The sequence below is a fragment of the Peromyscus californicus genome, unplaced genomic scaffold (genome assembly GCF_007827085.1).
Source record: "Peromyscus californicus insignis strain IS unplaced genomic scaffold, ASM782708v3 Scaffold_1__1_contigs__length_55948999, whole genome shotgun sequence".
In the NCBI taxonomy this organism is placed as follows: Eukaryota; Metazoa; Chordata; class Mammalia; order Rodentia; family Cricetidae; genus Peromyscus; species Peromyscus californicus.
In genome coordinates, this window is record NW_026294492.1 from 20539107 (window position 1) to 20564815 (window position 25709).

At 54.1% G+C, this 25709-nt stretch overlaps 1 protein-coding gene across 3 annotated transcripts; it reads left to right on the forward strand.

Moving 5' to 3' along the window:
• Positions 1-36: 36 nt before the first annotated feature.
• Cad (carbamoyl-phosphate synthetase 2, aspartate transcarbamylase, and dihydroorotase) lies at positions 37-24448 on the forward strand. 3 transcript variants are annotated; one of them, XM_052746102.1, is made up of 45 exons: positions 44-408; positions 616-755; positions 4494-4623; positions 5450-5592; positions 5715-5856; positions 6214-6385; positions 6577-6762; positions 6906-7018; positions 7302-7447; positions 7704-7835; positions 7972-8205; positions 8328-8549; positions 8753-8941; positions 9164-9288; positions 9428-9558; positions 13258-13370; positions 13558-13802; positions 14010-14256; positions 14594-14692; positions 14832-15056; positions 15139-15321; positions 15502-15720; positions 15982-16149; positions 16768-16950; positions 17039-17143; positions 17526-17765; positions 17991-18072; positions 18235-18401; positions 18532-18696; positions 19018-19149; positions 19358-19559; positions 19813-20003; positions 20105-20245; positions 20428-20529; positions 20934-21030; positions 21319-21369; positions 21647-21688; positions 21870-22039; positions 22129-22203; positions 22623-22835; positions 23039-23164; positions 23302-23457; positions 23546-23647; positions 23862-23956; positions 24067-24448. In XM_052746102.1, the coding sequence occupies exons 1-45, from the start codon at positions 327-329 to the stop codon at positions 24167-24169; spliced, it is 6726 nt and encodes a 2241-aa protein (XP_052602062.1). In that variant the 5' UTR covers positions 44-326; the 3' UTR covers positions 24170-24448. The 3 variants fall into 3 exon arrangements, with proteins under 3 accessions (XP_052602064.1, XP_052602062.1, XP_052602063.1); XM_052746103.1 differs by lacking the exon at positions 21319-21369 and having other exon boundaries at positions 45-408; XM_052746104.1 differs by lacking the exons at positions 16768-16950; positions 17039-17143; positions 17526-17765; ... (17 more) ...; positions 23862-23956; positions 24067-24448 and having other exon boundaries at positions 37-408; positions 15502-15577; positions 15982-16125.
• The last annotated feature ends 1261 nt before the right edge of the window (positions 24449-25709 follow it).

Below are 25709 nucleotides of genomic sequence, written 5' to 3' on the forward strand. Positions count from 1 at the left end.
GCGTGTTTCTTGCTTGAGGGGCTGGGTTTGGCACGGGCGGGTCTCCCACGTCTCCAGGGTTTTGCTCGGTGTGATGCTGCGGACCCACCCCGTGGTCCCGCCCCTTACGTGGCCGGCCCCGCCCCTCACGCTGCCGGCTGCCTGCGCCGTCGCAGTCGTGCTTCAGCTCAGAACGATCAGGGCTCCCGCTTGCCGCGCCCGCCTGCTCTCCAGCGCCCCGCGCAGCGAGCCACGTGGACCAACTTCGGCGCGCGGTGTTCTTGGTTCCAGTGAGGCTAGCCGCGCCTCCCGCGTCTCGGTGCTCGCCCAGACTCAGTTCCGACCCCATGGCGGCCCTGGTGTTGGAGGACGGGTCGGTGCTGCAGGGCCGGCCCTTTGGGGCGGCTGTGTCGACTGCTGGGGAAGTGGGTAAGCAAGCCCGGGCGGGCTGCCGACCTGGTCCCACTCTGCTTAACCTGTCCACCCCTCCTGCACACTCCTCTCCCCGATCCGGTGTCCCCAGCCCCAGCTGCCTTCCGCCGCTCGCGACCGAAGCAGTCATCTCCTCCGGGATTTGCTGCGCTCGGGGCAGTGTTCCGAAGGCTGCCCTTGCCAGAACTCAACCTCTTTTTTCAGTGTTTCAGACCGGCATGGTCGGCTACCCAGAGGCCCTCACTGACCCTTCCTACAAAGCTCAGATCTTAGTGCTCACGTACCCCCTCATCGGCAACTACGGCGTTCCCTCCGATGAAGAGGACGAGTTCGGCCTGAGCAAGGTAGTCACACCCAGTGTCTTTGCATCCCTTCCCAGATCAGAAGTTAACGGTGAAGTGGCTCACTGACACTCTGCTGGGCATCCCAGAGGAAACAGTCTAAAGTGCTAAGGCGACCGGGGTTACAGGGCTTTTAGGTGCCTTCAAAGGCAGAGAGCTGGAGACCACACAGGAGGTGGTCCCCTTTGAGAGCCTTGTGTGAGGTAAAGACATGGTCCAGAGGAAATGGCAAAGGGGCTTGTGGGAGTAGTTATCAAAACTGCAAGGCGTGCGATTTCTACTTATTTTATAAGGACCAGCAAAAGGTGTTTTTTTTTTTTTCTTTTTATTTATTTATTTATTGGGGGGCTTTTCGAGACAGGGTTTCTCCCTGTAGTTTTGGTGCCTGTCCTGGATCTCGCTCTGTAGACCAGGCTGGCCTCAAACTCACTGAGATCCGCCTGGCTCTGCCTCCCGAGTGCTGGGATTAAAGGTGTGCGCCACCACCGCCCAGCTTTTTAAGTAGCAGAGTCATAGGAACAAACAAAATCCTTTAGGTTTTCAACCTTCCTAATGCTTCTACCCTTTAATACAGTTCTTTATGTTGTGGTGACCCCGCCCAACCATAAAATTATTTTTGTTGTTACTTCACAACTGTAACTTTGCTACTGTTATGAATCCCAGTGTAAATATCTGATATTTCCAATGGTCACAGGCGACCCCCGCAAAAAGGTCATGTGTGCCTGGGGGTCGTGACCCCCAAGTTGAGAACCACTGCTTTAGGGTCCTGTACATTGTCGAGAAACTGGGAACAAGGATCGTACCCCTTTCTAGTACCAATGGTTGCCGGTTTGTCTACATACCAGTGACATTGATCACCTTCCTTGGTATTGTTTGATCTTGCGCTTCTCAATAGTGTTTACCTCCAGATAGAAAACTGAAATTTCCTCATACAGTGAGGTTCCCCCCCCTCATCCTACCCCCATTCACTCTGTGAAGTCTGGAAACTAAGGTGCCACTGAGAGTCAAGTTCAAATATTAACACAACCATTAAGATAGTAATAGAAGTCACTGTAGACTAGATGTGGTATTTCACAAAACTTGCTCAAGCTCTGATTCCAGTCTTAGAGAGGTCTCCCTGTGGAACCCTGGCGAGTCTGGAACTCCCAGAGAGCTACCTGTCTTTGCCTCCCATGTTGTGACATTTGATACTATACCCAAGCCTTTAATCCTTCCCCCTTATTTACATATTTGTTTGTTTATTGCTGTTTTTGTTTTTTTGTTTGTTTGTTTTTCGAGACAGGGTTTCTCTGTGTAGCTTTGCGCCTCTCCTGAAACTCACTTGGTAGCCCAGGCTGGCCTCGAACTCACAGAGATCTGCCTGGCTCTGCCTCCCGAGTGCTGGGATTAAAGGCGTGCGCCACCACCGCCCGGCTTGTTTATTGCTGTTTTGAGACATGATTCTTTGTACCAGGCTGACTTCTAACTCAGAGATCCTTCTGCCTCTGCCTCCTCAGTGCTGGTATTAAAGATATGCACCATCGCAGTGTGGTGGTGGAGCACGCCTTTAATCCCAGATTAAAGGCAGAGGCGGGCGGATCTCCGTGACTTTGAGGCCAGCCTGGGCTACAGTGTGAGTTCCAGGAAAGGCGCAGATCTACACAAAGAAACCCTGTCTCGAAAATTAAAAACAAAAAAACCAAACAAACAAAAAAAGATAGGCACCATCACTGACTGGCTAATTCTGATTTTTGAAGCCTGCCTTGAATAAGGGCACACTAATTGTTATTCCTGGAAATTTCTCATCATAATCCTGGAGTACCTGCTTTTTAGTTTACAACACGGTATCTTATGAATTTGGTTAACATGTGAGTTGTCAAAAATTTAAACCCCTGAGATCTACAGCCCAAGACATTTGCTTTGCCTGAAGCTGTGTGCGTGGATCACTCCACCTGGCCTGGGGAGGCTGCAGCTCAGGTAGACCTTCCAACTCAGAGCTCTCCCACCTCAGCTTTCCCCCAGTGCTGAGATTACAGGTTCAGTCAGTACCTCTTTTTTTTGGGGGGGCTTTTTGAGACAGGGTTTCTCTGTATAGCTTTGGAGCCTTTCCTGGAACTCACTCTGTAGCCCAAGCTGGTCTCGAACTCACAGAGATCTGCCTGACTCTGCTGGGATTAAAGGCGTGGGCCACCACTGCCTGGCTCAGTGAATACATTATTATTATTATTATTATTATTATTATTATTATTATTATTTAAAGCCAGCGTTTCTCTGTGTAACCCACACTGGCCTCAAGCTTGCAGATGTTTGTTTCAGCAAGTGCTGGGATTGCAAATGTTGATATTCTGCCTTTAACTATAACTTAGGTTATAAGAGCTTGTTCATTCGAGCCCATCCCTTCCTGTCTCCCTCTCTCTCTTCTTTTTGAGACAGTGTGTTTCCCTGGCTATCCTGGCACTCGACTATGTTAAGCCATACTGACCTCAAACTATCAGCAATTTTTTTTTGCCTCGGGCCCTCCCCCTGCCCAGTCCTGAGATTGTAGACACATGCCACCAGCTTGGCATGAATGTAATTTAATCCCTGCCACAAAAACTCCAAGCCAGGGATGGCATTTACTCGGGCAGGCTTGGTCCACATAGCCCAGGCCAGCCAGTGCTACATGGTGAGAACTTGTCTCTAAAGGAACAAAAGTGTCCTTTTTTAATTTACTACAATGTACTTCCTTTGAGGAGTAACTTTGTTTTTTTAAATGATCATCTAAGATGAAATGGGAAAAATGATATAATCATGTCTATCTGGCATTGTACCTTGTAACATTTTTTTTTTTTTCTGTTGAGACAGGGTTTCTCAGTGTAGCCCAGGGCTGCCCTGGAACTCACTCTGTAGACTAGGCTGGCCTCCAACTCAGTGATCCAATTAAAGGCGTGCACCACCATGCCTGGCAAGCTTTATTTATTATTATTTTTTTAAAGCTTTATTCTATCGTAATGTTCTGTGTTATTTATTATTATTTTTTAAAGCTTTGTTCTATCGTAATGTTCTGTGCGGAATAGCGTATTGCTTTGTTTTTAATCATACCATACAATTAATATTGTGTTCGTATGTATTATCTTGTTAGTTTCTGGCTCCCTGAGTTGGAAATTCACACTGTGAAGACAGGCACCTTGCCTTTTCTGGCCCACTGCCTCCTTTTTCTCTGTTACAAAGCCTGCCCCAGTGAGCACTCAGTAGATGCTTGAGGATTTAGTCTCTGTCAAATGCAAAGTACACATTGGACATAGAAGGAAGATGTGGAAAAAAGGTTCCATCTTCGAAGGAAACTAACTTACGGTGGATATGTAGGAGTTGGGGTGTTCACAGAGAAGACTTGTAAGCTCGCTTTTGGACAAGGGAAAGTGCCATTTTCTGTTCTCTGAGGCACCCTTTCTTTCTTTTTTTTTTTTTTTTTGTTTTTCAAGACAGGGTTTCTCTGTATGGCTTTGTAGACCAGGCTAGCCTCGAACTCACAGAGATCCTCCCAAGTGCTGGGATTAAAGGCGTGTGCCACCACCGCCCGGCCATGTTCAGTATTTCTTATGGGACAGTGCAGAGTTAGTAAAAGAGGACTCCCTGTGAAAGCCGGGAGGACTTGGTATTTAGGAACGAGAGACTGGTGCAGGGCTGAGCAAGAGGGTCAATGGGCAGACGATGGCAGGACATGCTGTAGAGAGCTAGCTTTCCCCCGAACTCTTCTTCACCGTCTCCTCTTTCCATCTGTAGTGGTTCGAATCCGCGGAGATCCACGTGGCGGGACTGGTGGTGGGAGAATGCTGTCCCACGCCCAGCCACTGGAGTGCCACCTGTACCCTGGACGAATGGCTGCAACAGCGTGGCATCCCCGGCCTGCAAGGTACGACACGGCAGCAGGCTCTGCCGTGCTTGGGTGAAGTACAGCGTCCAGACGGGGAGACACAGAGAGAGGTTTCTGAAACCTGTTCGTTCCCGAGTCTAAAGTCGAAATGCAAAATGTGCCAAGTTTAAAGAAGCATCTGAACTATTGCTTGGAAGGGAAAATTCTAAAGAAAGCAAACCCACCCCTGGTTTGCCCATTGAAGTCTGACTCTGAGCGGATTTTTACATGGTTACATTGTATTTGGGTAATGGTATCTGAAAGGCAGCTACACTCCGCTATATCCTCTGTCCATGGGTATCTGTTACCATGTGTATAAAATGCAGTCTGCAGGTCTTGTAACTATTTCATGACAGCAGATGGTTTTTCCTTAAGAGAATTAATTGTGTAGTTTCTTTTTTTGTTGTCCCAAAGAGTGTTGGTTTGGGGCTTTTTGAGACAGGGTACCATGTAGCCCAGGCTTGCCTCAAAACTCACTGGGTGACCAAGATGACCTTGAACAACGCCTGATCCTCCCGCCCCTTCCCAGGTGCCCACCATTATAGGCCTGCAGCACTCTGCCCAGCGTTTGTACTCATTCCTATGGTGCCATTGGGCACGTTTGTTTTTCTTCTAGGAGTTATTTTTTATAATTAGATGGATCTAGATCATGGTTCAGTTTGGATGTGATATTTTGGGCAAGTTTACTTGCTTCCATGAGCCTTGTCTGGTGCTCACAGAGCAGTCATGTTGGCTCAGGGCTGTGGGGCATGGGTGTTGCTGGACGTCTGCCCTCGCTGATAACTGGGTTGGGGGACTGTCGTCTGAGGCTGCGCTGTTTTGATAGGAGTGGACACTCGGGAGCTGACCAAGAAGCTGCGGGAACAAGGGTCTCTTTTGGGGAAGCTGGTCCAGAGTGGGACAGAACCTTCAACCCTGCCCTTCGTGGACCCCAATGCCAGGCCCCTGGCACCAGAGGTCTCCATTAAGGTACAGAGGAGGCGCCCGACTTGGGGTGAACTCAAGGGCTTCAGAGGTGGGGTTTGGTGTGGGCGTGGCTTCCATTTGCCGATCACAGCCGTCAACGTTTGCGTTTGCTCTCCGTTCCCCAGACTCCGCGGGTATTCAATGCAGGGGGTGTCCCCCGGATCTTTGCTCTGGACTGTGGCCTCAAGTATAATCAGATCCGATGTCTCTGCCAGCTTGGGGCTGAGGTGACTGTGGTACCCTGGGACCACGAATTAGACAGTCAGAGTGAGTATCAGGGGCCGGTCCAGACCAGCAGCCTGGGTTTGAGCAGAAGAGAGAGCTATTCCTCAGAACAAGTGATGAAAATCAGTATGCGTTGTAGGAAGGAAGGTGGAGACCAGGGATTCCACTTTTGTGGTCAGGTGTGTGTGTGTGTGTGTGTGTGTGTGTGTGTGTGTGTGTGTTTACTATATTAATTACTGTTGTGGGGGTGTGAATGTGTGTCATGGCACAAGAACTTTAGGAAGTCAGGTCTCTCCTGTGGGTTCCGGGGATTGAACATCAGGCTTGCACGGAGCCATCTCGTCAGCCCTTAGGTGTCTTTGAAATCCTGTTTATGTCAACCTCTTCTGTCCATTCCAGAATACGACGGTCTCTTCCTAAGTAACGGACCTGGTGATCCCGCCTCTTACCCTGGTGTGGTCGCCACACTGAGTCGCGTCTTGTCTGAGCCTAATCCCCGACCTGTGTTCGGAATCTGCCTCGGACACCAGCTGTTGGCTTTAGCCATTGGGGCCAAAACCTACAAAATGAGGTGGGGCTTGGGGGAACAGAAGGAGCCCACGCTTGGGGCATCGTGGAGGAATGCGTTGTCTTGGGAGTTGGGGGTTGTTGGCGTGGCAACTGGCATCGAGCTGTTGGGAGCAGTGACCCCTAAAAGGGCTGGGTTTCAGATACTCAGAGGGGATGGTGTGAGCGCTCGTGACTCAGTGTGCCATTCTCTAGATACGGAAACCGTGGCCACAACCAGCCCTGTTTGCTGGTGGGCACCGGGCGCTGTTTCCTGACGTCCCAGAACCACGGCTTTGCCGTGGATGCAGACTCGCTGCCGGCAGGCTGGGTTCCTCTCTTCACCAACGCCAATGACTGTTCCAACGAAGGCATTGTGCACGACAGCCTGCCCTTTTTCAGGTGAGCCCGGGGGTGCCGTGGGGTGACCAGGAGCCACGAGGACGGGAAAGGAAAGCGCAGCCCTGGCTCTCAGTCCCCTCTCCGAGGCTGCCGCAGCCGCAGCAGGGATCTCAAAGGGTTTTGTCATTCAATCTCTTCGACAGTGTCCAGTTCCACCCAGAGCACCGAGCTGGCCCTTCAGATATGGAACTGCTCTTTGATATATTTCTGGAAACCGTGAGAGAGGCTGTAGCTGGGAACCCCGGGGGCCAGACAGGTAAGCCCCTTTGTAGAACCAGGATGTAGACTTAAGAACAGGACCGGGTTCCAGGACAAGCCCGAGGTGGACTTGTTCTAAGAGCTATGTTTGGGAGGGAGGAGGAGCCACAGCCCCGGCAGTTTGTGCGGCTCTGTCCAAAGGAACTCCAGAGTTAGTGGTCGTGGGCTCTTCCTTTCGTCCTCTCTCAGCCGCTCTGTCCTTTTTTTCTGGAAGCGAGGGGTCCGAGCCGACGGCTTCCGGAGGCGCCCTCGCTCTGACATGCCATGATTTGCATCCACAGTCAGAGAGCGATTGGCGCAGCGCCTCTGCCCGCCTGGGCTTCTCATTCCCGGTTCTGGGCTTCCCCCACCGCGGAAGGTTCTGATCCTGGGCTCCGGGGGCCTCTCCATTGGCCAAGCTGGTGAATTTGACTACTCGGGTTCCCAGGTAAGGCATGGCTATCGCCTCCCATCCGGATGTGTGACCTACGGAGTCGTAAGGAGAGGGACTAAGGCACGGGCATTGTCGGCAGGGAGGAAACAGATGGGGGGGGGGGTGTCTGCGAGCGTACAGGCGGATGAGGTAGTGAAGGATAGAAGTCACTTACTGTGACTGAGTACAAGGAGGGAACAGGAGGAGAAATGACGGCCCAAGGCTTCCGTCCTCTGTAGAAGAGGCTGATGGGCCATTTTTGTCCTGTTAGGCAATTAAAGCCCTGAAGGAGGAGAACATCCAGACGTTACTGATCAACCCCAACATTGCCACAGTGCAGACCTCTCAGGGGCTGGCAGACAAGGTCTATTTCCTTCCCATAACACCTCACTACGTAACTCAGGTATGACTCACGTCAGGGTGGCTGGAGGAGGGGACTCATGATGGGCCAGGGGGTTTCGCTGGTTGCTGTGGGGTCCTGAGCTGCTTTGTCTCTACTCTCCCCTCAATGCTTTTGATGCCCCCCCCTCCTGCCTCAGGTGATTCGTAATGAACGCCCGGATGGTGTGTTACTGACTTTTGGGGGCCAAACAGCCCTGAACTGCGGTGTGGAGCTGACCAAAGCTGGGGTGCTCGCTCGGTATGGGGTCCGGGTCTTGGGGACACCCGTGGAGACCATCGAACTGACTGAGGACCGACGAGCCTTTGCTGCCATGATGGCTGAGATCGGAGAGCACGTAGCCCCCAGCGAAGCGGCAAATTCTCTTGAACAGGTTTGTGGGGTGGCTGGGTAGAAGAATGAGGTCATTTCCTCCGTATCTTATTTGCTCTGGGTCCAAGAGGCCTCTGGGTAGTAACCAATGGTTTGTTGGTCCATGTCTTCTGCCCACTGCAGGCTCAGGCAGCTGCTGAGCGACTGGGCTACCCTGTGCTGGTGCGTGCAGCCTTTGCCCTGGGTGGTCTTGGTTCTGGCTTCGCTTCCACCAAAGAGGAACTCTCGGCTCTTGTGGCCCCAGCTTTCGCCCACACCAGCCAGGTGCTGATAGACAAGTCTCTGAAGGGCTGGAAGGAGATTGAATATGAGGTAGTGAGAGACGCGTACGGCAACTGTGTAACGGTGAGTGACGGGCACGGCGTGGCCCAGGCATTCAGAACTTTTGGGAGAGCATGGTTGATCCGATCGAAGGGCAGAAATCTCTGCGGGTTCTCTGTCCTTCGGATCCAGCGTAGTAGAGCCCCAGACATAGCAGGACCCGGGGACGTAGCCTCCTGGCTCTTTGACTTCCCTTGTTGGTGACCTCCACGACCCCCCCTTCTTAGGTATGTAACATGGAGAACTTAGACCCACTGGGCATCCACACCGGTGAGTCCATAGTGGTGGCTCCCAGCCAGACCCTGAATGACCGAGAATACCAACTTCTGCGGCGGACAGCCATCAAGGTCACCCAGCACCTGGGGATTGTTGGGGAGTGCAACGTGCAGTATGCCTTGAACCCGGAGTCTGAGCAGGTGATCCTGGGAGGTTGATACGGTGCCTTTATACAAGGTCTTTGGGCCTCGTGGTTGAGAGGTGGCTTGGCCCTGCCCATCCCGGACTGAAGCCAGGATTGTCTTGGTTAGGGTTGAAGCTTGGGGAGGGCCTATTGGGGATGCAGTCATCTTTATGCTCATTTTTGAGCGCTTTTCTAGGCCAGGTACCAGTGACGTATTCTCTGCTCTCCCCATTTGCAGTATTACATCATTGAAGTAAATGCCAGGCTCTCCCGCAGCTCTGCCCTGGCCAGTAAGGCCACAGGGTATCCTCTAGCCTATGTGGCAGCCAAGCTAGCGTTGGGCATTCCCCTGCCAGAACTCAGGTATGAGGTGGGGGGAGTCCTGGTGTTAAGGAGAGGGGGCGGTTGAAAGCATTCACAAGACAGGGACTGTGAGAGGGACTCGAAGCTCACCCTGCATGTTCCTCTCTGTCTTTTGGTGCCCCAACTTCCTGATGCTCAGGAACTCTGTTACCGGGGGAACAGCAGCCTTCGAGCCCAGCCTAGACTACTGTGTGGTAAAGATCCCGCGATGGGACCTCAGCAAGTTCCTGCGCGTCAGTACGAAGATTGGGAGCTGTATGAAGAGTGTTGGTGAGTGTCATACTCTCACGGGTCCAGCTGGAACCAAGATGCTGGACATTACATCATTGTACATGCTAGACCAGTGGCTCTTGACCTTCCTAATACTGCGACCCTTTAACACAGTTCCCCAACCCTACAATTATTTCATTGCTACTTTATAACTGTAATTTTGCCACTGTTACAAATTGTAATGTAAGTATCTGAGATGCAGGATGTCTGATATATGACTCCAAAGGGGTCATGACCCACAGGTTGAGAGCTACTGGTCTAGATTGTCAGTGTGGCCTGAATTTCCCCTGCTCCTTTATTAATAGTAGTTTAGAAATAATGGTCTCAGAGCTGATGGTTACATTTCAAGAGATGACTGTCCTCATCAGGAGCAGGGGGCAAACGCATCTGGGAGCCTGTGTTGGGATATAGTCCCTGGGGTCAGGTTATCTGCTCTCTTATTTAACAAATGAGTGAATGGAGGGGCCACATGAGGAGAGTGACCTGGTTGAAGGCTCACAGAGGAGCCCTGGGTCAAACCAGAAACCAGATCCTGTGAGCCCGTTGTTCACGACTCTGCCCGCTGTCCTTGAGACCAGTTCCCGTAAATGCAACACTTCAGCCTCATGGATGGAATCATCATTAAGTTGGTAAATGCCAGGGACATTTTATTCACTGTTTAAATATTTATTCAGGAGAGAATTACTATTGCTTTGCTCTGAGTCCTTATTTATTTTTCTCTTAGGTATTTACTTTATCTATATGTGACTTTTTCCTGCATATTTGTATGAACACCAGAAAGTATTAGATCCCCTGGAACAAGATGGCTGTGAGCCATGTGTGTGCTGGGAACTGAACTCGGGTCCTCTGGAAAAGCAACAAATGCTCTTAACTGCTGAAGCCATCTCTCCAGCCCCAATCCTACGTAATTTTTAAAATTTGATATCACTGTGCTTGTGTGCGCGATACCCGTGAGGGTGGAGGGTGCTGCCACAGTGCGCATGTGTGAGTCAGGACGATTTTTAGAGTCGGTTCTTCTCTTCCACCCTCGTGTGAGTTCCGGGAATTGCACTCTGGTTGCTAGGCCTGGGTCGCAAACTCCTTTTAGTGAATCCTTCTAAATGGAAGTCAGCTCGGTGCTAGCCATTCTTAGCCTATCTCCTCCTCTGGCACTTTGTACGACTTTTTACAAATGTAATTGGCTGTGGATGGATTCAAAGACTAGTAGGATCATCTCCCTGTTAGCCAAACTTTTTACTATTCTAAAGGATGAAATTATTCCAGATGGTGCCATCATGGTATGAATAAAGCAAGCCAAATGACTGGGCAACCGTCAGAGAGGTTCAGGCTGTCGCCATAAACTGCAGCAAGTCCCAGCATCTACAATGAAGTTTGTTTTGGTTTTAACACAGAGTTAAGATCAGAGCAAGACAGCAATAGTTACCTAACAAAGAGCTTTAGCGCTTAGGAGGGTTACACAGAAGTATTGTAAGTTCAAGACCAGTCTGGGCTACATAGGAAGTTCTGGGCTAGTCTAACCCGTAAGGGTGAGACCCTGTCGCAAAACCAAAACAAAAACCATCTGACCGTTTTAGAGCATTGTGGGACGGACCCTCCCACACAGTGGGGAAACAGGCTGGAATCCAGCAGGTGTGCTCCATAGTGTCCCCATGGCTGCCTCCTTTCAGATAAGCGTGCACATGCACTAGTTCAGATGCCACCTGATATGGATAAGCGTGTCACTGAGCTCCAAGTCTCTGTGAGTGGCGTGGCCTTTTAAACAAGTATGTCTGAGCTCAGATATTATTTCAGAATTTTTAGAAATCCCACAAGACTGCCAAGATGTTCCTTCTGGAGATGAATTTCTGTTATATGAAAATTATAATAAACATGGGACTGGAGCCACAATCAAATTATGGCTAAAATAAGTGGATTGGAACTAGGACAATCAAAGATTGATTCCCAGCTGAGACTTTGAAATGTCTTACCCTCCTCCGGTCTTCCTGAAACGCCATCTTCTTCCGCTGACTTCTTAGAACTTCCTTTGTGTTTTTGTTTTTGTCTTTTTGAGACAGGCTCTAGCCATGCAAATGTTCACTCTGTAGATGAGACTGGCCTCATAGTCACTGTGCAGCCCAGACACTGTCCCCAAACTCTTGGCAATCCTCCTGCTTCAGTCTCCCTGCTAGACAAGGTCTCACTGTATCCATAGCTAGCTTGAAACAGTCTGACTTCCAACTTACAGTGGTCCTCCAGCATCTGCCTCACACATGCAGAGATTACAGGCGTGAGCCACCACACTCAACCTTCGAGATACTGCGATTAGCAAAAATCACCTCAAATGATCATTCTCACTTCTTAGGGAGTTGGCTACACTTTATACTTTGTATTGTAGGACAGGAACTTCTGTGATGCAATTGGTTCTTAACAAGGGCTACACAGTTACTCTTGCCTAGTGCCCTTGCACTTCTGGAAAGCTTTGTGTAAGTAGTCACCTGAAACCAAAAACATCACAGCCTCACAACCATCAACACTTAAAAGCTCAATGTCCTTCAGTAATGCAGCAGTTAAATTATGGGAAGCCATACGGGAGTTGAAGTGGTGCTTATGGGGCTGTGCAGCCATGTGGGGAAGCGCTTATGATGAGGGGGAAGTGAAATTTCCGAGGTTGTATGCTGTAATTGTCTATAAAACATATATAGGGGGAAAGTCCTGGAAGAAAAGCTTACGCTTGTCTGGGTGTGGGTTTGGGCAGGTATGTGAGGGAGCCAGAGGACAACCTCAGATGCTGTCACCCCGCCCCCCTTCCTCTCGATTGGCTAGCTAGGCCGGCTGGCCTGCCAGTGATCCCCAGGAAGCTGCCTGTCTCCATCTCCAGTTCTAAGACTATAAAGCTGCACCTATCTTTTGTGTGGGGTTTTTGTTTGTTTGTTTGTTTGCTTGTTTGTTTAGGTTTGGTTTTTCAAGACAAGGTTTCTCTGTGTAGCTTTGGAGCCTGTCCTGGAACTCTCTCTGTAGACCAGGCTGGCCTCGAACTCACAGAGATCCACCTGCCTCTGTCTCCCAAGTACTGGGATTAAAGGCATGTGCTACTGCTGCCCAGCCTTTTGTGTGGGTTTGGGGGCTTGAATTCAGGTCCTAAGGAAATGCTTTACTGACTAAACTATGTCCTTAGCATGTCAAATCCTTTCTTTGTTCTGAGGCAAGGTCTTTTTACATAGTGCTGGCTGGACTAAAACTTGTTATGTAGGCCAGGCTGGCCTCAGACTCACAAAGATCCGCTTTCCTCTGCCTCCTGAGTACTAGAACTAAAGGCCTGTGCTACCACATGGGCCTTTAAAAATGCAATTGGCTGAGGATGGATTCAAGTAGTAGTGGGATCATCTTCCCGTTATCCAGACCTTTTAATGTTCTAGAGGATGAAGCGTTCCAGATGGTGCCATCATGGTGTGAATAAAGCAAGCCAAATAACTGGACAACCATCAGTAGTTTGGTCTGCTGCTGTTAACTAACAAGTTCCAGGATCCACAGGTCCATTTTTAGCATGCCAATTCCATATTGACTTAGTACAGTCTGTGCTTGTCTGTGGGAATGGTAGGAAAAAAGAGATAGCTTTTGGGTTTCTTAACGATGAAGCACCATGGCCAAGATTGAAGTAAAGCCCATGAACATGTTGGGCATTGCCACACGTATCCACCCACCCCACTCTCCATCCTTCAGGTGAAGTCATGGGCATTGGACGCTCATTTGAAGAGGCCTTCCAAAAGGCCCTGCGCATGGTGGATGAGAACTGTGTGGGCTTTGACCATACAGTGAAGCCAGTCAGTGATGTGGTAAGCAGCTCTCTTTTCTAAAAGTACCCTGATGTGGGCCCTGCTCCATCTACTCTGCCCCCCAGCCGGGGCTTGTTGACAGCAACGGTGGCAGTCACGTAGTGATTTGCTATTTCTCACTTCTCCGGACACACTGTCCCACCCCTGCACTGTCCTGCATCCATCCGTCTGTGCTCTTCCCCAACAGGAGTTGGAGACACCAACGGATAAGCGGATCTTTGTGGTGGCTGCTGCTCTGTGGGCTGGCTACTCGGTGGAGCGCCTGTACGAGCTCACGCGCATCGACTGCTGGTTCCTGCACCGGATGAAGCGCATTGTGACCCACGCCCAGCTGCTGGAACAACACCGTGGCCAGCCTTTGCCCCAAGACCTGCTGCACCAGGCCAAGTGCCTTGGCTTCTCAGACAAACAAATTGCCCTTGCAGTCCTGAGGTCAGAGATGGTGGTGAGGGCCTCGGGCCAAGAAGTGCGGGGAGGGAGCTCTTGGGTCAGGGGGGCCATTGGTGGGGCACCTTGGCGGGTCTCATCTGTCCATCACCTTCATCTGTCCATAGGATGTTTTCCTTTCTAGCCCCGCCCTAGCACTTGCTTGTCAGTCAGTCTGTGCTCTCTTCTCAAGGCCTGTGTTTCTATCTTTAGTACAGAGCTGGCTGTTCGGAAGCTACGTCAGGAACTGGGCATCTGCCCAGCGGTGAAACAGATCGACACGGTTGCCGCTGAGTGGCCAGCGCAGACCAATTACCTGTACCTGACATACTGGGGCAACACCCATGACCTCGACTTCCGAACACCTCACGTCCTGGTGCTGGGCTCCGGCGTCTACCGCATCGGCTCCAGTGTCGAGTTTGACTGGTGTGCTGTGGGCTGCATCCAGCAGCTGCGCAAGGTCCGAGTCCTTTGCTCCTTGTTTTCCTGCTCCCTGGGCGCTGGTTGCCTGTCCTCCCCTGAGACCCTGGTTTTCCTATTCATTCCTATACCTTCTGTCGTAGGTTTGGGGCTAGGGGGGGGCCTTCCTTAAGCTATCTTGTTGCCTCTCTCACTGCCTGAAGCTCCTCCCCCACATTTTGCCTACTTGTAGCCATGTGTAGCTGTTTCATGGAAAGCAGGCGGGCTGGCGGGCTGCAGCGGGGCTGGAGGGCTGCAGGGGGGCCTGTGGCTCGGTTTCTCCATGTGCTCCCTCTTAATCACTAACACCCCGCTCGCTCGCTCCCTCCCTCCGGCAGATGGGTTATAAGACCATCATGGTGAATTACAACCCGGAGACCGTCAGCACTGACTATGACATGTGTGACCGGCTCTACTTTGACGAGATCTCTTTTGAGGTGAGAGGGGGCGGGCCCCAGGGAATGAATGGGACAGGCTGGGCCGCCCAGGGTTCTTTGGTACCTCCCGAGGCTGAGGGAAGCGGGGAGCGAGAAGGCTCGGCCGCTTGAGCCCTTCCGTTCCCTTCCTGTACTGCAGGTCGTGATGGACATCTACGAGCTGGAGAACCCTGAAGGTGTGATCCTGTCCATGGGTGGGCAGCTGCCCAACAACATGGCCATGGCCTTGCATCGGCAGCAGTGCCGAGTCCTGGGCACCTCCCCTGAAGCCATTGATTCGGCCGAGAACCGGTTCAAGTTCTCCCGGCTCCTAGATACCATCGGCATCAGCCAGCCTCAGTGGCGTGAGCTCAGTGACCTCGAGGTAGGACTGGCAGGAAGCCTGGGGGCTGGGTGTTGTCCCTGGGTGAGTGTGGCCAGCTCTGCTGAGCTCCCTGTTCCCGCAGTCCGCTCGCCAGTTCTGCCAGACTGTGGGGTACCCCTGCGTGGTGCGCCCCTCCTATGTGCTCAGCGGCGCTGCGATGAACGTGGCCTACACTGATGGGGACCTCGAGCGCTTCCTGAGCAGTGCAGCAGCTGTCTCCAAGGAGCACCCTGTGGTCATCTCCAAATTCATTCAGGAAGCAAAGGTGAGAGGTACCCCCCGGCCCCCCAGCCCCAGAGAAGGCTGCGTTGTTGCTGAGTTACCGGCACAGTGGGCTTGAAGGAGAGGTTGCATGGCGCTGTTTGACCAGTGGAGCTTCGTGGGGAGGGCAGCAGGAGGAGGGAATGGCCCCGTCCTACCTCCCACTGCCCGTGTCTGCCTCCAGGAGATTGATGTGGACGCCGTGGCCTGCGACGGCATCGTGTCGGCCATTGCCATCTCTGAGCATGTGGAGAATGCAGGTGTGCATTCAGGGGATGCCACGCTGGTGACCCCCCCACAAGACATCACCCCCAAAACTCTGGAGCGGATCAAAGCCATTGTGCATGCTGTGGGCCAGGAGCTCCAGGTTACAGGGCCCTTCAATCTGCAGCTCATTGCCAAGGTAATAAGTCGACAGGAAGGGACGAAAGCCTACAGCTCCTCCATGTTCTCTGCTGGCTCCACTGCCCGGGCGCTGGGCACTGTGTCTTACCCTCACCCATGCGGGCAGCAAAGCTGTTTCTAGAGTCCACAGCAGTGTCAGGGTTGGTCACGGTCGTCCAGTTGGTCCCTCACTGGATCGTGAGGGCGAGAGCCGACGATATCGGAACGGTGTTCGCATGCCCGGGCTTCACAGGGCCTGATCCGGTGGTCTTTCCCCCAGGACGACCAGCTGAAAGTCATTGAATGCAATGTGCGCGTCTCTCGCTCCTTCCCCTTCGTGTCGAAGACACTAGGTGTTGACCTCGTGGCCTTGGCCACGAGGATCATCATGGGAGAGAAGGTCGAACCCGTGGGGCTCATGACGGGCTCTGGAGTCGTGGGAGTAAAGGTAAGGGGGACAAGGGCCCTTGAGCCTAGTGTACAAGTCCCCTAATGGTTACAAACGGCTCAGGTTAAAAACTGGAGGGTTCTGTAAACTGTGGAACACGTGGCTGCTTTGTTTAATTTATCTATGTTTTTGGTGGTGCCAGAGACTTGAACCCAGGGCCTCAGGCATGGGAGACAAGTGCTCTGCCACTGAGCTAAAGGAGAGAGCTCAATGAGCAGATAAACTCTTCCCCTACGCAAGGTATTCATTGCCCAACCATGGGGTAATAAGATGGTCATCATCCCTTAAGAGCTTACCCTGTAGGAGGCAAAAGAAGTTTGGTCCCAAAATAGCCTGTTATGGAACAGTCTGTGGCACACACCTACATAACTGAGTTATAAACCAAATGTACAAGGAGTTTAGAGACTCTGGGCCAGCTTGGGAGAAGGGGTGGTACTGGAGGCGAGTCTCAAGAACAGTAAGGCTGTTGGATTTGCAGGGCTCCTTGGGACTGTGTCCGGGGCCAAGAAACGGCCAGAGTGGAGGCAGTGTGGGAGCTGCAGGGCTGAGGGAAGGGCAGCCCGGCTGGGCTGCTGCAGTGGGGACAGGGCCCCTTTTGTGCCTCCTCTCCTCCCCCAGGTGCCTCAGTTCTCCTTCTCCCGCTTGGCTGGTGCCGACGTGGTGCTGGGCGTGGAGATGACCAGTACTGGAGAGGTGGCTGGCTTTGGGGAGAGCCGTTGTGAGGCCTACCTCAAAGCTATGCTCAGCACCGGCTTTAAGATCCCAAAGAAGAACATCCTGTTGACCATTGGCAGCTACAAGGTACCAGGGCCAGCCAGGGAGGTGGGAAGTCACGCAGCTTCGGCGTTCCGGGCCGGGCGGGGCTCAACTTGCCTCTGCTTGGTTTTAGAACAAAAGTGAGCTGCTCCCGACTGTGCGGTTGCTGGAGAGCCTGGGCTACAGCCTCTACGCCAGCCTGGGGACAGCTGACTTCTACACTGAGCACGGGGTGAAGGTATGCAGTGGCTCCCACCCTCCCCCTCTGGCCCCAGAGGACTCTCCTTTCCCCCCTACCCCAACGTAGAACAAGTAGGGTGTGTAAGAAAGCACAGAAGTTTCTCGAAGGGTCTCCTGCACTGTTGACATTCTTGTGTCTCCACTTCCCGAGTCTTGGTGCGTGTGCACACGTGTGTGAGCTCATTCAGTCGTTGGTGACCTGGCTTCTTGCACACAGTAGAAATAAATACTTTTTCTGTTGAGAATTATACCTTACAAGTAGCAAACAGGCAGTCAGTCCCTCGTCCCCAGCCTGTGGATTCTCAGTCTCCTCATCACGGACTCCTGGGTCTTCCTGACACACAGTTAGGTTGGTCTTGACTTCAATTCTGGGCTGGCAGGTGACAGCTGTGGACTGGCACTTTGAAGAGGCTGTGGATGGTGAGTGCCCACCCCAGCGGAGCATCTTGGATCAGCTGGCTGAGAATCACTTTGAGCTGGTGATTAACCTGTCGATGCGCGGGGCTGGGGGTCGCCGGCTCTCCTCCTTCGTCACCAAGGGCTACCGCACCCGGCGCCTGGCTGCTGATTTCTCCGTGCCTCTCATCATCGACATCAAGTGCACCAAACTCTTCGTGGAGGTGATACAGCCCCGGGAGCTGGGGGGGGGGGGGCACTGGGGGAGGGGGGCGTCATGAGCATGTTCCGGGGGGGTCAGGAGGTGGTGGTGTGCCAATGGTGAAGCTTCGTGGCTCCAGAGGTGGTGAGGTGGGATGGAGAGAGGTGATAGAGGAACTCGGTCTCTGCCTCACCTCCCAGGGCCACCCTGCCCATAAACCTGTCCTGCCTGTGCCTTCCACTCGCAGGCCCTAGGTCAGATTGGCCCAGCCCCTCCTCTGAAAGTGCACGTGGACTGCATGACCTCCCAGAAGCTGGTGCGCTTGCCTGGTAAGTGTGTCTCTCGGGTGCTTCCGACTCTACAGGCACCGAAGGCCCTCCTGGGATCTCTGTTCCGAGTCCACGGTGCTCTCTCTTGACTGAGGAACTTGTGTCAGTGGCTGTGAATTTTCTGCCACTCCCAGCTCTGACCTTGCCCCTCACATTCCCCAGGATTGATCGACGTCCACGTGCACCTTCGGGAACCGGGGGGCACACACAAAGAGGACTTCGCCTCGGGCACAGCCGCTGCCTTGGCTGGGGGTGTCACCATGGTCTGTGCCATGCCTAACACCCGGCCCCCCATTATTGACGCCCCTGCTCTGGCCCTGGCCCAGAAGGTGAGCCGCTGTACCCCCCTGCCTTCTTGAACCTCTCTCCCTCCGTCCTTCCTGGGACCCTGGCCACGGGTTTGTGGACGTGGGTGGGCATAGATGCCAGGGAACCTTACCTCACGTGTGTCTTCCCTAGCTGGCAGAGGCTGGTGCCCGCTGTGACTTTGCCCTGTTCCTTGGGGCCTCATCTGAGAACGCAGGGACTCTGGGTGCTGTGGCTGGGTCTGCAGCAGGGCTGAAGCTCTACCTCAACGAAACCTTTTCTGAGCTACGGCTGGACAGTGTGGCCCAATGGATGGAGGTAGGGAATATATCACCACATGCTAACTCCCGGCTTGAGGCCTTGTCTCCATGGGCTGGCAGCAGAGAGGATTCGGGTTCTTCCGGGGCCCTGGGCTTGATGAGCACAGGGAATCAAAAAAGCGTATCATCCCCGGGCGGTGGTGGCGCACGCCTTTAATCCCAGCACTCGGGAGGCAGAGGCAGGCGGATCTTTGTGAGTTCGAGGCCAGCCTGGGCTACAGAGTGGGTTCCAGGAAAGGCGCAAAGCTACACAGAGAAACCCCGTCTCGAAAAACAAAAAACAAGCATATCTTCCCTCATCAATTCTTTCTGCCCCCAGCATTTTGAAACCTGGCCTTCCCACCTCCCCATTGTGGCCCATGCGGAGCGGCAGAGTGTTGCTGCGGTTCTCATGGTGGCTCAGCTGACCCAGCGCCCAGTGCACATCTGTCACGTGGCTCGGAAGGAAGAGGTGAGAGTGTAGCAAAGGTCTTGGTGCCTATCACTTTCCCAGTGAGACCAAAGGTCACCACAAGTCCCTGGAGGCAGAAGGGAGTTGGGGAGCCTACTGCCCTTGACACATTTGGCCCTCGGTGCTCTGAGAAGGAATGCCAGGCCTAGAGACCTTGTAGGGCAGGGCATGATGGGAACCTCTGTGGATTGCCCTTCTTTCTCTCTAGATCCTGCTGATTAAAACCGCAAAGGCACAAGGCCTGCCGGTGACCTGTGAGGTTGCACCCCACCACCTCTTCCTAAACCGGGAAGACTTGGAGCGCCTGGGACCTGGGAAGGGAGAGGTCCGGCCAGAGCTTGGTTCCAGAGAGGATATGGAGGCTCTATGGGAGAATATGGCGGTCATCGACTGCTTTGCCTCAGACCACGGTGAGAGGGCCCCAACGTGACTCGGGGCTCCCTAAGTTCGGGGACTCCGTCCTTGCTCTGTGATAGGTACTTGACAAGTACTGGCTGAAAGAATGAACATGAGTGGAGATGTGTGTGCAGGGGCCGAGCCCCGGGGCAGGGCCACAGGGAAAGCCTGACCACTGGGGTTAGTAGGAAGGACAGTGACATCTCTGGAAGTCTTGGAACGAGGTGTCCGGGCCTGCCTCCCGGAGTGACAGCTGTTTTCTTACAGCCCCCCATACCTTGGAGGAGAAGTGTGGGCCCAAGCCCCCACCTGGCTTCCCCGGGCTGGAGACCATGTTGCCACTGCTGCTGACGGCTGTGAGTGAGGGCCGACTCAGTCTGGATGACCTCCTGCAGCGCTTACACCACAACCCCAGGCGGATCTTCCACCTGCCCCCGCAGGAGGACACCTATGTGGAGGTGTGGGGACAAGGACCTGGAGTTGGGGGGAGATGGCCGCCCTCAAAGCTGTACCCCGGGTGTGACCTTACCCTTGGGTGACTCTTGACCCCTCCGGGCAGGTGGATCTGGAGCATGAGTGGACCATCCCTAGCCACATGCCCTTCTCCAAGGCCCGCTGGACCCCGTTTGAAGGGCAGAAGGTGAAGGGGACCATCCGCCGTGTGGTCTTGCGAGGGGAGGTTGCTTACATCGATGGACAGGTATGTGTGTGGCCCCCAGCTGGTCTCAGTAGTGACCTCCTGAGCAGCATTTCCTTTCGTTCCCTGCCCACTACAGACTCACCGCCCTGTGTCCCAGGTGCCCTGTTCTCACTGGTATCCGCTTCTCTAAGAGCCCCTGTGTACATTCCCGTTCCCTCATGTTCCTTACCTTCTGTGTGCAGGTGTTGGTACCCCCAGGCTATGGACAGGATGTACGGAAGTGGCCTCAGGGCGCTGTTCCCCAGCCCCCTCCTTCAGCTCCTGCCTCCACAGAAATAACCACGGTAACCACTCTGGCCCCGAGGCTGGATCTGGCCCTCGGCCCAAAGGGTGTGCCCTGGGGCTGGGCTAACAGCAGTTTCGTTGGTGGAAAGTGTTACACTTGATAGATGAAATCACATACCTGCCTCCCTGTCCACGGCAGAGCGGACTTAGATTTCAGCACAGGAAGCCAGCGCTGAGAATCACAAGTTAACGTGTCTGCCCAGGCCATTGCTAAATTGGCACAGACCTCAAACAGGCCAACTGTGTCTGCCAGCTGTTGGCAACATGTTGGGAGACGGTTGGAGCAGTGCAGAGGTGCCGTGGGGTGGACTCTGCGCACAGGGGGCCACCGGCTTCTAAGGGATTGTGTGTAGGCCAGTGGGGGTCAGGAACTCTTCAACATGCTGGCCCATCTCCATTGCAGACACCCGAGAGACCTCGGCGAGTCATCCCAGGCCTTCCCGATGGCCGCTTCCACTTGCCACCCCGAATCCACCGAGCCTCTGACCCAGGTTTGCCAGGTAAGAGGGGTTCCCGTGGCACAGGATGAAGGCTCATGCCTGCTGACCTGTGTGGGGATGGATGCTGTTCCTCACAGCATCCGTAATGGGCCAGGGTTGGGGGCTCAACCGCCCAGGAACTGGCTCAGGCTCTTCCTCTCGGGGCTCCTTTGTTCCTTACCCCGCCTCACTCTCTTTCCCTCGCTCCTGGTCTGAGCCGCTGTGCCCTGCTCTGACCAAAGTAGTTACTACAGCTTGAAACAGGCGTGCCCTAGCGTTTCCTCACAGGCCTTTTCTCGTTGTGGGCAGCTATGTACCTCCGCCCAGGAGCTGGGATCTCATGGGGCAGCCGAGCATGGGGTAAATCCCGCTTGCTGGTTGGTGTGAACTTGGCCATTCCTCTGCCTCAGATCCCTGATGCCAGCCGGGAAGGCCCTGGGAGGGCACCACTTGGCCCGTACAGCACGTCCCCTCAGGGAGTCCCGGGTCCCTCCCCATAGCTGCTCTCCCCCTTAACCTGCTGTAGCACCTGTGATATGAGGTGGCCTTAACACAAGCATTGCGAGCAGAGGGCCTTGTGATTGGGGCCTAGCACAGCCCAGCCCCCAGGTGACCTCTGTCCTGTTGTCATTTGCAGCTGAGGAACCCAAAGAGAAGCCACCCCGGAAGATAGAGATAGGTGAGCCCCCCCCATGCACATTCACCTGGGGGGCCTCACCTGGGGGGGCCTCACCTGGGGGGGCCTCACCTGGGGGGGCCTCACCTGGGGGGCCTCACCTGGGGGGCCTCACCTGGGGGCCTCTGGAGTCTAAGTAGGGGAGCCTTCTGACCCGGTCTTCTGCACTGCCCCTCACTTGTAGAGCTGATGGGAACCCCTGAAGGCTCCTGCCACCCTGCACCACCAGTACCTAGACAGGCGTCACCTCAGAACCTGGGGTCTTCTGGCCTGCTGCACCCCCAAACTTCACCCCTGCTACACTCGCTAGTGGGCCAACACATCCTGTCCGTCAAGCAGTTCACTAAGGATCAGGTGCCTGCGGGGGCGGGGGGCGCGACACCCAGAGCTTGAGGACTTGGGGAGTGGGTGGCAGGACGCGTGGGACTGACTGTCTTTTGTAGATGTCCCATCTGTTCAACGTGGCGCACACACTCCGGATGATGGTACAGAAAGAACGGAGCCTCGACATCCTAAAGGTCAGGAGGGCCGTGTGGTGGGCGGCCGGTCTACCCGGTCCCTTTGTGTGTGCACGCAGACTGCACCGTCTGCAGCCCAGCTCTGCTCTGGAAGGTCCTTCTGATCTGCACCTGCACTCCTTTGGCTTCCTTCCAGCAGCGACTGACCCCGCCCGCGCATGGGGTCATCTAGTCTGCACGAGGGTAGTCACAGGAAACGGCTGTGATAGTTTCTCTTCGGGGTCACACACACAGGCCTGGCTTTAGTTCTGAGTCACGCTAGTGTGGAAACGTTAAGCGGTGGCAGGTCCCAGGGGAGGTTCCCAGCACACACTGGTGTGAGTGGGGAGGTGAACGCTGACCTGTGCGCATTCCCAAGGCGCGCGCGCGAACACACACACACACACACACACACCCCTTCCACTTTGTCCTCTCCCCAGGGGAAGGTCATGGCCTCCATGTTCTACGAGGTGAGCACCCGCACCAGTAGCTCCTTCGCAGCAGCCATGGCCCGGCTGGGGGGCGCTGTTCTCAGCTTCTCGGAAGCCACGTCCTCCGTCCAGAAGGGCGAATCCCTGGCCGACTCGGTGCAGACCATGAGTTGCTACGCGGATGTTGTCGTGCTCCGGCACCCTCAGCCTGGAGCCGTGGAGGTGAGGCCAGCCTGCACAGTGAGATGGGGCGGCTAAGACTGGACCGAGGGACATAACGTCCCTTCCTGCCCACATTTCCTGTGACCACAAGGCTTAGGTTGGGCCAGATGGTTGAACGGACCCAGGAAATGGAGAGGGCAGGCAGGGGGAGCTTTCCAAACTGCAGAAGGCAGGAGTCTCCACAGCACCTCCTGTCTTTCCAGCTGGCGGCCAAGCATTGTCGCAGACCAGTGATCAATGCCGGGGATGGAGTTGGCGAACACCCTACTCAGGCCCTGCTGGACATCTTCACCATCCGAGAAGAGCTGGGGACCGTCAACGGCATGACGGTGAGGGGCCAGGGACTGGAGGTCCGGAGGGGAAGGCGGTTCAGAAGTGGTGTCTCCAGTCCCGGGGCCCCAGCTTTTGAGACGGCAGGAGGGGTGCCTACTGTGAGTCTGTCTGGTGACTTGCTTGCCTCCCTTAGATCACCATGGTAGGTGACCTGAAACATGGGCGCACGGTGCACTCCCTGGCCTGCCTGCTCACCCAGTACCGTGTGAGCCTACGCTATGTGGCGCCCCCCAGCCTGCGCATGCCACCCAGTGTCCGGGACTTCGTGGCTTCCCGAGGCACCAAACAGGTGAGATCCTGGTGCCTCAATCCGTACCGGGGGCTAAGGGTTGGGCGGCCAGAGCTCAGCACTGCATTCACTGGGATCCCCTCTCCAGGAGGAGTTTGAGAGCATTGAGGAGGCGCTGCCCGACACCGATGTGCTCTATATGACACGCATCCAGAAAGAACGGTTTGGCTCTGCTCAGGAATACGAAGCTGTGAGTCCGAGGCTTAGGGCGGAAGCCCGGGGCTGGGCTGTTGGGCATCCGTATGAAAGGGTGGGGAAGCTGGGATCAGGCTGGAGCTGCACCATTAAGTTCCAGATCCCTCAGCTGCCCCAGCTGTGTGAGAGTGTGGGGAGCCCCGATTGTGTCCTCTGTGGCCACCTCCGTCCTGAGTCTAATGGGGACCCTACCTCTACCTACCTTACAGTGTTTTGGTCAGTTCATCCTCACTCCCCACATCATGACCCGGGCCAAGAAGAAGATGGTGGTGATGCATCCGATGCCCCGCGTCAATGAGATCAGGTGATGTGGCTCGCTGTTCTAGGCTCCCCTTGGGCTGGTTGTGGAGAGAGACCTTCGTCTGACAGGCTCTCCGGGAGCTGTGTGGTAACAAAGTTTTCCTTCTCTTGCAGCGTGGAGGTGGACTCCGACCCTCGGGCAGCCTATTTCCGCCAAGCTGAGAATGGCATGTACATCCGAATGGCCCTGCTTGCCACCGTGCTAGGCCGTTTCTAGGGCCCAGCCTTCCCTTTTGTCTCTCTTCAGGCCCAGCTGCTGGGCAAGGAATCCCAGTGCCCCCCACGGGGGCAGCTCACTTAGCAGACATCCGGGGCATCCAGATAGCCCAAGCATATATATGTACAGACTGAGACCATGCTTTAGGCTCCAGACGAGAGTACTCTCTGGCTTGGGGGTGCAGTCTTTGATACTGGGGCCCCCTCGGCCTCATCTCCGTTCTTAACACTCAAATCTGTACAGTTACTTTTCTACTGACTAATAAATAGCCAAACAGTTCCTGGTTCCTCATGAGTGCTGTGGTAGGATCACAGACCCCCCGATGGGCTCTGTAAGGCTCAGGCTGACACTCGGTTCTCAAATTATGTTTCCCTGACAGCGAAGCTCTCTTAGAGACTCTGGCTTGTGTCCAGCCTACTCTGTGCTGAATCGCAGTCCAAGTCCTGAGCAGTGGGGCTTGGCCTTCTGGGAGAACACCCAGGTCCTGGTGAAGGGAGGCTGTGCACCGGGTTGGAGCTGCTGAGATTCAGTGTCCTCCGGGCATTAACTCTTTGCTGTCCTTCAGTGGCCCAGGTTTCCATCACATCCCCAGTACCTTGCCCTGAGGTTCTCCAGCTGCCTGCAGTATGGGGAACCCCTTACTCTCCATGGGGGCCACTGCCTAATGCCGTGGAGAGCTGAGCAGCCTTTGGCATGGAGCCCTTATGATAGGCGCTAAGGGGGGGGCATAGCAATTGTGTGTGCAGGTGAGGGCTGAGAGCAGCCGTTCTGGTCCATGAACTTGAACAACAGACTTGGCACACCCTGGACACAAAGCGCCGTGTGCACTGGGAATACAGAAGAAGATAATCACTCGCCCTGCTTATTTATTTGCTCTCTGTTTTTGAACCAAAGCCTTGCTGTGTCTCCCAGGCATGTCTGGGATTGCTTTATAGCTTTCCTCTGGTTTGCAGCCTGCCTCCTCCAGCTCCCCCAGTCTGTAAGCCCGTACCATCACATCTGGCCTTCCCTCGAGTGTCAGGTTCGGTTATAGAAAGACATCCAGAGCCGGGCGGTGGTGGCGCACGCCTTTAATCCCAGCACTCGGGAGGCAGAGCCAGGCAGATCTCTGAGTTCGAGGCCAGCCTGGGCTACAGAGCGAGATCCAAGAAAGGGGCCAAAGCTACACTGAGAAACCCTGTCTCGAAAAACCAAAAAAAAAAGAAAGAAAAAAGACATCCAGTGGTTTCTATAGGTTAACCTTCCATCCGTCAGTACCCAATGGTCCAAACTGCCCAGGCACCATTCAAGAAAATGTCTTCACTCAGAGTGGTTAGCACTTTGCAGCAACGTGAGAAGAATCACCCTCTTGAAAGTAGTGCAAACAGAAACTTTATGCATATTTTCCTTTCATCTTAACAGCCTTTCAGCCACGTTTTCCAATGTGCAAACTGGCTCAGAGAAGTTGGTGGGTAGCTTGGGAGACTGATCACAGCCTGCTTGATTTCAAATGCCTCTTTCCATTAGAAAGGAGCAGGTCACTTCTGGCATTAAGGACATC